This window comes from Lacerta agilis, chromosome 8 (genome assembly GCF_009819535.1).
Source record: "Lacerta agilis isolate rLacAgi1 chromosome 8, rLacAgi1.pri, whole genome shotgun sequence".
Lineage (NCBI taxonomy): Eukaryota > Metazoa > Chordata > Lepidosauria > Squamata > Lacertidae > Lacerta > Lacerta agilis.
The window spans coordinates 23,633,285-23,647,384 of NC_046319.1; the positions used below are offsets into that span (position 1 = coordinate 23,633,285).

Here is a 14,100-nt window from a genome sequence, read left to right on the forward strand (position 1 = left end):
GCGGTGGGGTGCACTTTCCCCTTTCCCTCTTCCTTCCTTACTTCCAGCTGCAGCCGCTAGCTGGGCCCGATCAGGAATTTTCCATTTTTTTAATAATCCCATGCCCCGCACCTGGTACTTTCTAAGACAATGTAAAGTTATGCATGAGTTTTCTGTATCAAATGACCCCGCGATGCGTCCCCTGGGTGAGGCTGCTGACGAAAGCTACAGGCTTGCAAGAGGGGGTGGGGGTGGGGTGGGGTGTCGCCGAATTTCTCGGAGGGGGCTGTTGGCAGGGTGGCAAAGCAGTCTGTGTTCCCCTTTCCTCCATCAGTCCTGGTTTGCGGGACAAGAGCTGTGTGTTTGTGTTCCATTTGTCCATGATACCACTGCACAAGCAAAGGGTTTGAGGCAGGTGCAAAGCTCCATGCTGATATGCCCCATCCCCTGAGCTGTAGGGTGTTGCAGGATGAGGCCCCTGTGGAATCTAGCCTGGCAGCTGATAGGCAAGGAGAGAGAAGAAACTGTTGGTTAAACTGGCTGCTAGGCATATGTTGGCATTTGGAGCTTCCCCCCCTTCCAGTGCCAAAGCTCTGCCACCCACACCATGGGTTGATTTGCTGCCTCTGGTCTGATCTGAAGCAGCAGATTGCAGGTAGAAACTCTGCTTTATGATTCTAGGGTCATCTAGTCCAACTCCCTGCAATAGGCGTTTCTCCAGGGGCGAAAAAGCACAGCAGGCACAGGGTTGGAGGCCAAAGCTGCAACCCATCCTCCTGGTGGGCCAAATTTGACTGGCAGGAGCAGCTGCCCACCTGCCATCACTATGCCACTGTGCTTTGAAGGCCCAGTTGGTTGTCGGGACTTCAAAGCGCAGCACAGGGCTGTTTGAAAGCCCCTTTGTAAACAGCCCCATGCTGCTCTTTGAACCTGAAAATCAACTGGTGGGTAGTGGAAGTTCAGCTGGCCCCAGCAGCAAAAATAAACCGCCAAGAGTTCACTCCCAGTTATTTATTTGAAAGCACATTATATGATGACAGGGTGGGGAGACTGGGCCTCTCTTTCAGGCTGCTTTGAACCCCTGGCCACTGTCACTTTTCCAGTTAAGCATGGGGCAAGTGAATGTTATGACCATTAGGGTCAGCACAAAGTTTCCTGCTTGAGTTCTGTCTCGTGTGCACGACTGTGTGTGTGATGTTGTCTTGGTAGCAGGGGAGATGAAAAGGTTTGCTTTAGGGAAATAGATGCCCGGGAAAGGAATGAGGGCAAGTGGAGAACGGAGGGGAGGGAGGGAGTTAGTATTTGTAGAGTCTTCAACATTTTGGCTTTCAGTTGCACAGTCTTCAGTTGCACAGTCTCCCTCTGGGGCAGGAGGTTCTCCCAATGGAGTCACGAGAGAGGCTTCCCTGACCTAAGATAAAACCAGATTCGGTGCTTTGTTTACGTTCAGCTAATGGCTGGATTTGCCACCGTTTCAAGTCCAATCTAGTGCAACCCCCTGCGGTGCAGGAACCACAGCTAGAGAATCCATGACAGGTAGCCATCCAACCTCTGCTTAGAAACCTCCAAGGAAGGAGAGTCCACCACCTTCTGAGGTTGTCCATTCCACTGTCAAACATCTCTTGCCGTCAGAACGTTCTTCATCAGAATCTCCTTTCTCGTCATTTGAAGGAGCGTCTCCAACCCCATCGTTCAGCCTGGACACTGAGGTCCAGCTCCGAGGGCCTTCTGCCGGTTCCCTCATGACGAAAAGTGAAGCTACAGGGAACTAGGCAGAGAGCCTTCTCAGTAGTGGCGCCTGCCCTGTGGAATGCCCTCCCATCAGATGTCAAGGAAATAAACAACTTTCTGACTTTTAGAAGACATCTGAAGGCAGCCCTGTTTAGGGAAGTTTTTAATGTTTGAGGTTTATTATTATTGTTAATAAGAATCTGTTGGGAGCCGCCCAGAGTGGCTGGGGAAACCCAGCCAGATGGGCAGGGTATATTATTATTATTATTATTATTATTATTATTATTATTATCATCATCATCATCCCATGGTGCAGGCCCTACTCCCTGGAGCAGCAGAAATGGGGGGGATCTGTGCCTTTTAGCTGCCGAAGAGCAGGCAGAAATATGAGGTTCCCCTTTTCCTCCCTCTTCAAAATTTGCACACCGCTTTTGAAAATCAACCCACATTGTCCATGGCTGTTGTCATCCCTTCGCTGGGCAGATCTACACCTAGGACGCTGCTTTGTGCTGAGACCAAACTGGTTCATCTCACTCAGTATATTGTCCACACTGAGTGGCAGCAATGGTTCTTCCAGGGTTTCAGGCATAGGGGACATTCTCTGCACCCCACTTGGAGATGCTGCCAGGATTGGACCTGGGACCTTTTGCAAGCAGAGCAGAATGAGATGATAGAGTCTAGAGGCGGAGAGCAGGCTGTACCACTTTAGGATGCCGGAAATTTGAGCATCCCCACACATCCGAGGCAGATGCTGCCTTGATATCAGAGCTGTAATCCTGTGCTGTGGAGGAACATTCTCATCTCACTGAAACATGTTGGGTGTTCCTTATTTTTTCCTTTTCGATTTTTTGATTATTTAAGAAAGGACATACATTTCAGTAACATACAAGGAGTGAAGAAATAAAGAAAGACAATGCGACGAAGTTGAAATTAAACATAACACAGCAATGCAGTTGCTATTACATATAACAATACAAATGTTTGAGAGATACAGGAATGAACAACGGCTTGCCTGCTTGCCATTGTATGGTCCACAACTTGAAAAAGAAAACAATGTGGAGTGGAGAGTTGATGCATTGGTTCAAGTGCCCCCACCCCACCACCCCCTACCCCAGTCTGTTTTAGGATGGTCTCCTGTCTTGGGTGCCAAATCTGGAGACAGCTTTCCAAAATGTAGGTTAGCATCATTCACAATTTATTCCCCAGCGCTTTTAAGAATAAATATGGGGCCTTTAGCAGGATGAGTATTTTCCTCATATGCATGCCTGTATTTGTGGTGTGGGGGTGTGTGGAGGGTTCGAAAACATCTGGTGGGGTGGGGTGGGGGTGGTTGCACTTTGAAACGTGTACTGTTTTAATCATTGTAGCAGATTTATTCCCCTCACCCCATCACTATGAAACCCACAAAGAGGGGGTCGGGATCAGGGCAGGACATCTCAAAAGGCAGGTACCAGGGCCCAGAACTGCTCAGTGCACATCTTTCCCCCCGGCTTTTCTTCCTTTTATTGAAAAACAACAGCAGCGCCGAAAAAGCATGCTTCTAGTCCTCATGCTTACAGTTGCTAACTCGCGTCTGAACCGGTGCAGCAGCTCCCGTTGTCGAAAAAGGGTAGGAGTTGTGATGGTCCCTCACTTCATCTCAAGTGCAGTTTGTTCTCGCACAGGCCACAGGGTGGGGTGTCCCCCCCCCCGCCATTGTGGGTTCGCAAGGGGGAGAAGGATGCCAGTTGCTGAGAGGAGATCAGTCAGTTTGGGTTGTGGTTTCCAGAAAGGGGCTCTTTCGCTGCGTCTGCCATTGAATGTCCAAAGGAGGGACTGTTCCATCTCTGGGGCAAAAGGGAAGAAAAAAAAGGCCTAAGGAGCACTAATCATTTGAAGGCTACTTGTAGAGGTTGCACCTTTGGAACAAAACTGCCTCCCCCCACAGGGAAAAAGATGTTGGCCAGGAAACCAGCTGTGGCTCTCTGTGGTGTGACCAACAGACTTCTTGGTCGCTGTGGCGTGACCAACAGACTTCTGGGGCGCTGTTTTTATTAATATTATTATTATTCCAACCACTTGATATTCCACCTCCCCACAAATATATTATGGATGTTGTGCCTTTTAAGGGTTTGACAATAACGATGCTGGTAATATCTGATGAATATCGATAGCCCAGTTGATGAGCCTATTGGATTTCTTTTTTGCAAAAAGCAGTCAGGTAAGAGGTAGGGTGGGCAAGATGAGATGCTTAACCCTTTTGTCGTACTGTATCTTTTTAACTCTTTGTAGTGTCACGAGGCAATACTTTTCCAAACCTGTTGGGAGGGTCACCGTATCTCAGAAAAAAAGATCCCATGTTTTTACTGACCTTTTGGGAAATAATACTTTTTTTAAAGAAGAAGAAAAAACCCACCACCTTGGCACCCTTAATAAAGAATACTATAATGGCTGCTAAAATTCATAGGCCCAACCAGGCAATACCTTTCTACTGCTAGAGGACCACTGGGTGGGGGTGGGGAGTGTTTATTCCAGCGTTGAGGCTTCTCTCGGCCTGCTCTGAAAAAAAACTCCCATTTCTGTTTTGTGTTCTGTCCCTTTCTCTTGGTGACGTTCCACGCTGTGCAAAGACAAACTTTCTGATTTGTGTCTGGATTTGTCTTGAAACCAGATTTGAAAAAAAGAAAAGTTTTATTCATCGGGTTTTTCCAAACTGTTTGTAGTTTGCTCTTTTTTTCCAACCACTTTGAGGGTTCCTTTCTCTTAAAGACCAAATTAAAAATGAAAACAAAAACCCGCCTGTTATTTTCTTTGTCTCTAAACCTCATTGGTCTTCTTTTTGGTTACAAAAAAAAAACCCACCACCACCACCCGAAGGGCAAGCGTATCTAATCCAACCTGGTGCCCTCCAGATGTTTTGGACTACATCTCCCATCACCTTCAGCAAGCATGAAGTTGTAGTCAAAAATGGCTGGGGCTCATGGGAGTTGTAGTCCAAAAAAGGAACACACAGAAATACATAGGAAGTGCATTTTACCAAGTCAGACAATTGGTCCATCTTGCTTAGTACTGTAAACTGATTGGCAGTGGCTCTCCAGGATTTCAGGCAGGGAGGCTCGCCCAACCCTGCCTGGAGCTTTTGGGAATTGAACTTGAGACCTTATGAAAGCAAGGCACTGGCAGATGCTCTAACATTGAGCTATGGCCCCTCCCCATTCTGGCAGGGGCTGATGGGATTTGTGGTCCAAAACCTCGGGAGGACAGTAGGTTAGTGAATATTGGTCTAATCTAACATCCTGAGGATTTTTAGCTTGGAAAAAAGACCGGTGTGTGTGTGTGTGTGTGTGTGTGTGTGTGTGTGTGTGTGTAAGCTACATCTCTTCAAATTACTGAAGGGGGACTAGACAACAAAAGCCATAATCAGCACAGACCCTCCAAGTGTCCCTATATTCCAGCGACAGTCCCGGGTTTACAGAAGCCATCCTGGTTTCTGATTTGATCCCGGAATGTCCCACTTTTCCTTAGGACGTCCCTATTTTCATCAGAGAAATGTTGGAGGGTGTGGAGTTAGGGAACACCCCCCCTCCCCCGCCAAGGAGATAAGTAACTATACAAACTTTAGAAGACATCTGAAGCTGCCCAGAGTGGCTGGGGCAGCCCAGTCAGATGGGAGGGGTATAAATAATAAAATTATTATTATTGACATTCCTATTTTCATCAGCATAACGTTGGAGGGTATGCCAGCATGCCAATCTCCTTCATCTAATGGTCCAATCCTCTTTAACATCCATCAAAGCTAGTGGCAGTCACCATCTCTGGTGGCAATGAGTTCCAAAACCTAAGAAACCATTTGTGAAACTGCCACAAGGACAGTCTTTGGTTTATGTCCAGGGAACCAGCCTACTTGCAGGCCACCCAAATGTTGGTTGCAGGGGGCAGAACATCGGAATGATGCACAAAATTATTATCAAAAATTAAACCGGCCCATTTGCTCTCCTGTGATGGTATCCAGCATTAAAAGGTCCCACCTTATCAGATTTTCCTTCCAGTTGGATATTCTGGCGAATATGTAAAAATGCCTGCTTGTCTGAATTTACCAATGCAAAGTAGCCCCTCTTTTTTTCTCCTTTTTTTGAGAATTGGACGTTTTCTTTTTCTTGGACCTGATTTTCATTGAGTCATTCTGGCAGTAAGACAAAAGCTTCATGAGCACAAAAGCAGCCTGCAGGATCAGGCCAATTGCCCATCTATTCCAGCATCCTGTTCTCACAGTGGCAGACCAGATGCCTGAGGGAAAGCAGCAGGCAGGATTTAAGCACGAGAGCACTCTCCCCTCCTGTGATTTTCTGTCTTCCTCTTGAGATTTTTCAGGCTCACCTTATCCAAATGTGACCAGGATTTGGATGAGGAGCACAGCTTGGTGCTAAAGTCTCTAAGGTGCTACTGGACATCACACACACACACACACACATATATATATAGACTGCTTCAGACCAACACGGCTACCTACCTGAAGCTTGGTGTTAGTTCTGGTCTTTCCTGAAGGGGCCCAGTGGACTGCTGTCCAATGCATTGGCCCATTAACCTATGGATGTCCCTCGAGGCTCCCCCATGCTGTTTAAACGTCTTCATCGAAGGTGGAGAGCCTGTGGACTGCTGGACTGCTGGACTGGATGTTGCTGGACTGCAACTCACATAATCTCTTACCAAGGGCTACGCTGGGGCTTCGGGGAGCCCAACCCCATCTGGTGTAAAAGAAACACATTGCCCAGTCTCTGATCCTCTTTCCTTTCTGCAGCTGCAGGGTTGTGAAATCTGGTTCCCAGCAGCAGAACGGAAGGAGAGAAGAGTGGGGGCTTTAGCCGCTGCTGCGAAGAGTGGGGGCTTTAGCCGCTGCTGCTAAGCATAGCTTAGTACATGGGTAGGAAAACTAAGGCCTGGGGGCCGGATCCGGCCCAATCACCTTCTAAATCCAACCCACGGACAGTCCGGGAATCAGTGTGCTTTTTCATGAGTAGAATGTGTGTTTTTATTTAAAATGCATCTCTGGGTTATTTGTGGGGCATAGGAATTCGTTCTTTTTCCCCCAAAATATCGTCCGCCCCCGCCCCACAAGGTCTGAGCGACAGTGGACCGGCCCCCTGCTGGAAAAGTTTTCTGACCCCTGGCTTAGTAGTAGCATTAAGACTGGGGAAACGAAGGAAAAGGTTCCTTGATTTTTAATGTGCTTCTCGTTTGGCAAACAGCTGGAACTTTGCATGGAGTCACTCCCACCTAGTGGTTGGCAAGGGCATCACAGGCACCCAACCAAATTCCTTGAGTTTGAGGCAGTCATAGAAAGTTGGGGGTGTTAATACCCGCCTAACAGAAGCCCACGAATCTTCCAAAAGGTAAAGGAACCCACTTCCTGGCTGAGCAGTCTAACACTCTTGAGGTTCTTTCGTATGCATGAAGATACAGCCCCTCCCCTGGTATATGAGCTCTTAAGGACCTCGTGTGAGTCCTAACTAGACCAAGCCAAGGGCCCAATTAGTTCAACAGCATTTGTTCACAGCAGCCAGCCATATTCTCCAAAGAGAAGCCTCTGAAAGCAGGATGGGAAATGCAACAGACCCTCTGAGTCAAATGATCCTTAATGGCTTCAGGTGCTGACTGAATGACCTAGTTAATCAGCAACCATCTCCAAGTGCCCTTTGTAAATCCCCCTCAATCTTAACCGTAATTAGCACCTCATATAAAAAAGCCCCACAGGGAGCCTCAAATGGGCAAGGGAAGGTTTCCTCTCTTCCTTTATTTTTGGCACTCAGGAATAAGCTTCACCTCCCATGATTCAGGCTGCTGTGACAGACAAGGAATCAACTCTAACTCCTGACCCTTTCAATGTGGCCATTTCAACACGTTCCACAGCAATTTTTGGTGGGTTTCTTCCTTCTCCGCCTGGAATAAGGACTGGGGACAATTGTGCAGGCTGGGGATTGCTCTCTTTCTCATCAATGTAAGGTGAAGGAAGGATGGGGGAAGAAAATGAGAGGATTGCTCTCTGGGTAATGCAACTGATCCCAAGTATGCTTAGTTTGCAAAAGGCTTTAAACTCGATGGTGTCTGTTCACAGGGGAAACTGTGAGCTCCTTTCCATTTTGTAGGCACTGGCCACAGGCTGAGAAGTAGATAGCACAGGGGAAATCACACATTAGTTTTAGAAAGCGCAAACAAGAAAACCCTACAATGGTGACTCATGCAGAGTTGCAACAAGCACCCTCCTCTCTGGGGGCTGGGTTCGCAGTCTTAAGAAGAGCCCTGATGGATCATGCCCATCTAGTCCAGCATCCTGTTTTCACAGTGGCCAAGGAGGTCCATAAGCAGGACTTGAGCATAACAGGAACTGTCTCCCCACTTGAGCCCCCTAGCAACTGGCATCTGGGATGCTGCCTCTGACATCATGGAAGCTAGTGGCAAATGATAGCCTGGTCCTCCATTGAAAACCACCCAAGTTGGGGGCTGTCACTACATCTCACAGGTGGCAGGGTCCAAGCAGTGACCTAGGCCGGAAGTTGATGGATGCACCAGTAGCTGATTCTAGCCTTCTGAACTGTGGAAAAGAGGAGACTCACTCACACCAAGTTTGGGGTAAGGCAGTTTTATTTTTATTATTGTTATTAAAGTTATTACATTGTTTTAAAGTAGCTGTACACTAGTTTTATTAAGAAACAGTTTAAAAAAAGAAACAGAAGCTATTGATATAAAAGTCAAGGTCGTAAAAGCTACATTTTCCTTCCTCTGAGGGGAAATGCACAGAGCTACAAAAAAAGGAGGTGGGCCTGATCCTTTGCAGAGGTTGCCAACCTTTAAAAAAAAAAACTAGCTCCAACGGGCCCTTATCTGGCGGCAATGCTGCTTTCATGTAAAAGTGTCCCTTGCTGAATCCTGTGGCTCCTTAGGGCATAAGAATAATAGAATAATAGAATTCTAGAGTTGGAAGGGACCCCAAGGGTAATTTAATCCAGCCCCAGTTCTTCTGTTGTCCCCCCCACCGACTCCCCTCCTCAGTTGGCAATTTCATACTGCCCTGTTCATCCCTCCCAATTTTCCTGACTCCCCCTCCAAAAAATTGAAAACGGGGTTGTCATATCAACTCCTGCTCCCAATATAGGGGGCTATGCGCCTCTAACAGCTTTGCAATGGGCAGGAATCCAACAGGTGAAGCCTCCTCTCTTCCACTGCCTCTCTGTCCATGGTGAAAACGTTTTTTTTCTCTCTGACAGGTTTTGTTTTTCTTGCGTTGTCTCCCCGCCCGATTTTAATACAAAATAGGGGCACGGGGCTAGGAAGGATTTTTAAAGCGCCAGAATCTGGTGCCCAACATAGAATGGGGGCTCAGTTCAGACAGGACCAGGTCGTTGTTGGAACTAAACGCTTGGTTCAGTTGGAACCTGGACTCTGGGCCTTTGGGGTCTGGATCGGAACCACCCAGTTTATGCATTTTAAGGAAGAGCTAAGTATCCCTTGTGAGTCCACAGCGTTGATAGAACTCGAGAAATAGTCTCTCCGCCAGTCTTCAAAGCCCCCCTCCCAGTCCCTCAAGCAAACCGTGGTGCCAACAGCGTTCTAGGGCGAGTGCCACACACGGAGCCCATGCGTGTTTCCTCGGGAGCAAGCGGCATGGAGATCAGTGGGGTTTACTCTCATGTAAATATACATAGGATGGCAAGTCCCAACCTAGCGCGCAGGCGGAGGCTGGCACGCGGACGCAGCACCAGAGCGCACGGCCAGGGCGCACCTGTTTCTTACCAAGGCCGCCACAGCTCTTGGCTCCGCTCAGGGAGCGCCTGCCCGCTCTGGCCCCGGTCGCTCCTCGCTTGGCTGCGGCCTCCCGCCGCGGGGAAGGCGGCCTCGCACCCTCGGCCCTTCAGCGGCCTCGCTTTCCTGAGAGGAGTCGTCGTCGGCCCCCTGGGGCTGCCCGGCGCGGCCAGCCGGGCTTTGGGGAGCGCCGCCTGTGGGTCGCTGTCCGTGGTGCTGAAGACGCCTCCGGCGGCGGCCATGGGCAGAACTCGGGCAAGCTGGTGCAGGAGCTGGAAGGAAGAGGAGCAGGAAGCTTCGCTGGCCGCTTCGGAGCGAAGCAGGAACTGGCGCACTCCTTGCAGGCAGCTCCGAAAACCGGCCTGGTAGTCGGCGCTCTTGGTCAGCGGCACCCCTGGAGGAGGAAAGAAGTCAGGAAGTTGGATAGAGACTGAGCCACTCACGCTCCCAGTCCCACTCGCGCTCCAGGAGTCAAGATAGGGGAGATGGCCACTCTTTAAGGCTTAAGCCAGTGGCTCGCAAACTTTTTCAGGCTACCGCCCTCTTGGTTCCATAAACTCACCCACAGTGTCCCCTACTCTATACAAAGCATTATTCAGAATATCTGTTTGCACGACCCACTGAGGAAGAATAAAATTCAGAACAGGAGCAATTAATTGTGCATCGATTCAAAATCAAATTAAAACTAATTGGTTTCATTAATTCAACAAAATTAATTAGCTTAATCCAGTGATACCAACTTTCCAAAATCTGGTAGTATTTTACATTTCCAGTGCTGCCCCCCTCCCTTGCCCCTTCCCCCAGTTAATCCCACTGTCCCATAGAGTGTGTTCTTGCCCACTTAGGGAACCACTAGAGGTTAATGATCAGAAGCTGTTCTTGTTAGAGGCAGTGAAGGTTCACCTGTGGCCCTTCAGGCGTCTCTGTGGCCCTTCAGGCGTCTCTGTCTTAGGCAACTCCCAGTAGCCTAAGACAACATGGCTAATAGCCAAGAATGACGGGAGTTGTAGCCCAATAACACCTGGGGAGCCACAGGATCGCTATTAATTTGTGTCCTGCAAGAGCCGATTGTGTAAAAACAGCTCTGCCAGGACTCCAGCTCATCTTCCTTTTTTATTTTTGCTCAGAACTGTGGTGGTCTGATGATCAGTTACAATTTGCTAGCACTTGTAGTGTTTGGTCAATTAGTCAGTTAATCAACTACGTCTTTTTAATGAAAATGTGTCCTTGAATGATCAGTCAGCAGACTTTTAAAAATGAAAAAAAAAACTATTTTTTATTTTAAAAAATATGGCTACTAACTGTGGACAGCAAGCAGCACCTCTGCCTCTGTGTGTGCAGAAAGAGAATGCCTCTTCTGAGACTATGGCTTCTTTGATACATCATTCTAGAAACCCAAGGGACAGGGCAACCCTGTGCATGCCTACTTAGGAGTAGGCTCCATTGAGCTCAAGGGGGCTTAGACCCAAGTGTGTGTAGCATTATAGCTGAAGCAATCCATCTTTTTTGAGGTGTTGCTTTTCCCTGTGTCAGTCAGCTAAAATGTTAATCTACCAATGCTTCCTTAATTGGGTTCCATGGTTTCATTTGGGTGGTTTACCTTGGGCCGAGGGCTGTAGGCTCTTCATGTACTTTACGCTCAGCTCCAGGATATCTGCCTTCTCCAACTTGCGTTTCCGGATCTGCAATTTCCCCACCAAACCAAAGAAAGCCAAGGGGTTACTGGGGTCGTTTCTGCCTGCCCTGCCCTTAGTGAATGACATCCCCCCATAACCCTGTTGTCTTCTCTCTTAGCTGGGTCGAAGGACGGAAGTAACTTATTTATTGCATTTCTATCCCATGTCTACTCATTTAATCCCCACAGCAGCCCTGCGAGGTGGGTTAAGCTGAGAGCCAGTGGCTAGCCCCCAAGGTCACCCAAGTAGATTTTCCATGGCTGAGTGGGGATTTGAATCGAGGTTTTAGTCTGGAACTCTAACCTCTACACTTCAGGGGGATGAGATGGACCCCTATTTCAACGTTGCTGGTTCCAAAGCAAGGGTACTGGAGTCTCACCACCTGTCCCCTGATGTACCAAGCGCCTCCCTTCTCCCTTCTCCCGACCCCCCCCCCACCCCATCCTGCATTTACGAACATCAGAGTCAGCCCTATACTAAGCTAGACCATTGATGCATCTAGTGTGTTATTGTCCCCACTGACTAGCAGCGGCTCTCCAGGGTTTCAGGCAGGAGACATCCCCAGTCCTACCAGGAGATGCCTTTTGGGATTAAAATCGGGGCCCTTCTGCATGCCGAGCAAGTGGTCCGCCACTGAGCTGCTCTGTTCTTCCAAAATTGGTGTGATGAGAAAGGTAAAAAGACGGAGAAGGGTGAAGAGGAGCAGGGGGTCCTTTGCGCTCCTGCCTCTGTCATTTTCAAAGTAAAATGTAACCCCCTTCTGTGGGGATAAACTGGCTCCTCCCCCCTCTCTCTCCTGGAAATGCAAGGGAAAGGGGAGCCTCACCTGGTGGGAGTAGTTCTTTTCCAGCAGAGCTTTGAGTTGCTCTAGGGAGAGGTTGATACGAGCTCGTCTCCTCTTCTCCATGAGGGGTTTGGAGACCTGAGAAAATGCACCGGGGGGGAGATTTATTTATTTATTACATTTCAATCCCACTTCCCCCCCTCCTAATTTAATCCCAACAACAACGATAACAACAACGACAACAACAAACAACAACTCTGTGAGGTAGGTTAGGCTGAGAGGCAGGGACTGGTCCCCAAGCTTGATGGCAGGGAAGGGAATTAGAATGCTTAGAGGTCCAACACTCTGACCACTACACCATACTGCCTCTCAAGGATCAGCCAGGCATCCCTTATCCAACACCTGGGCTTAACTCTGGAACTTAAACCACATTATATCACAAAATACCATATTATTACATATTATTATTAGTTGCTTACTACAATTTTTTTTGGTCTCAAATGCAATTTTTAAAAAAGGTATCCAATTTCTGAAGCAAGAAGAGATGAAGGGCTTCCTGAGTGTACACAGAGTGCATTCTTTCCACCACAGAATAAAGACATAGGTGGTGCGGGGGGGGGGGCAGAGGGGCAAGCACCCCCCATAAAGGATCTCACTCTCCCCACTTGTCTGCCTCCTGTGGCTGGACGTCTGCCATTAACACAGACTATTAATTATCTTTCAGAGATCTTAACATGTGGGGCACAACTTGCCCACCTAGAATTAAACTTTCCCCTTTCTGTGCCCCCCATATTTTTTTGCTGGGACCCCTACTGCCTACAGAGAGTTGCCAGACACCTGCAGATTGTGGGTGGGTGGTGAAGAGCTTTGAGGTCAGAGCAATCTTTTTTTTTTTGTCTAGATATTGACTATTGGGTGATATATGCTGGCTTTTTGAAGTTTCTCCCTGCACTCTGTATAAGCTCAGGGGAATATCCAGCTATTCCTGGCATTGGAAACAGGTGCCATGCTGATCCTGGGAACACATTAACCCCTGGGCAAAAACATATGGCAAAGGGACCCCTTTCTCCCTCCACCCTGGGGAGGGGGGACAGGTAGGCTGCCCCCTGTCCTTTTGCTCCCATCTGTAGCATCAGACCCACCAACCTTGCGGAAGGAATTGAGCGCCCTCCTCTCTTGCAGTCTGTGGTCCGTACCCATCCTGCATCCTTTGCCCTCCCTGCACCAAGGAGGTGGCATTTTATCTCCGGAGTCGTTTTCCATTTCAATGGGTCTATTCAGGCTGGGGAACCTCCCCACTCCCCAAAGGGGAGGGAAGAGGTGGAGGGTGTGGAGGAGAGGGTAGGGGCTTGCAGAGAGATGGAGGGCGGGATACAGGCATTTGGATCTGCCTGCTGCATCAAACGGCTTTCAGGTCCTGCTTTAAGGACAGATTTGTCATAATGCGCCTTGCCTACTTAGAAACATCCAGGCCTTTGGGGCGAGGAAGAGGGGCTTGCTGGTGGAAGGCAGCAACACCCACCCCACGACCCTGGTGAATTGTTCCTCGTTGTAATGTCCCTCGAGCACGTACAAAGCGCTTTCCCATTTTAGTGGAATAACTACACAGCCCACAAACAAGCTAGGATCAAGAAGGAAGCCCAAACGGACCCCAGAACCTCTTTGTTGATCAGTTAAGCACTTGCTTGCCCCCAGGGACGACTGCTTTAATGGGTCCTTCCAGGTTAAAAAGTAGGGATTGTTTTGTCTCCTGTAAAAACGCCCAGGCCAAATAATTGTGAGTTGATTGTGGCACTTGGATCCTGGCGCTTGCTTAATCCAAATACAGTGGACTGAGGTTGGGGGACAAATCCTATGCAAAGCAGCCTACCCAAAGCTGAATCAGGCTTCAGCCCTAAGCGCAGCCCGTTTAACTCATGACCTGAAATATAGAATTGCGTTGTCACAAAATGTTGGCTTGGGGGTTGTATGCTCCCTTCCAGTTCTCACCCCAGCCCTTCCTCCTCCTGGTGCTGTGGTTCGAGGAGTGTCAGACAAGAACCTGTCTCTCGGCCCCGAAGCTCAATGGGTGACCTTGGGTCGGTCACAGCCTCTGGGTCTCTAACCTTCCTTACAGGGTTGTTGTAAGGATGAACCACGCGCGCAGTGCCTCGA

The 14,100-nt window shown here is 48.7% G+C and overlaps 1 protein-coding gene across 1 annotated transcript; it reads right to left on the minus strand.

Moving 5' to 3' along the window:
- Window positions 1-9,473: 9,473 nt before the first annotated feature.
- HES3 (hes family bHLH transcription factor 3) lies at window positions 9,474-13,218 on the minus strand. Its single transcript, XM_033157030.1, has 4 exons — window positions 13,093-13,218; window positions 11,989-12,084; window positions 11,087-11,168; window positions 9,474-9,880 (listed from the first exon to the last, which is right to left on the minus strand). The coding sequence occupies exons 1-4, from the start codon at window positions 13,207-13,209 to the stop codon at window positions 9,474-9,476; spliced, it is 702 nt and encodes a 233-aa protein (XP_033012921.1). The 5' UTR covers window positions 13,210-13,218.
- Between the last annotated feature and the right edge of the window lie 882 nt (window positions 13,219-14,100).

Excerpts from the sequence above, each read along its gene's own strand:
- HES3 (XM_033157030.1), bottom strand. The coding sequence starts at position 13,209 with ATGGAAAACGACTCCGGAGATAAAATGCCACCTCCTTGGTGCAGGGAG. Across the intron at positions 12,085-13,092 it reads CGCTCAATTCCTTCCGCAAG|GTCTCCAAACCCCTCATGGA; the intron begins GTTGGTGGGTCT and ends GCATTTTCTCAG. Across the intron at positions 11,169-11,988 it reads AAAAGAACTACTCCCACCAG|ATCCGGAAACGCAAGTTGGA; the intron begins GTGAGGCTCCCC and ends GGGAAATTGCAG.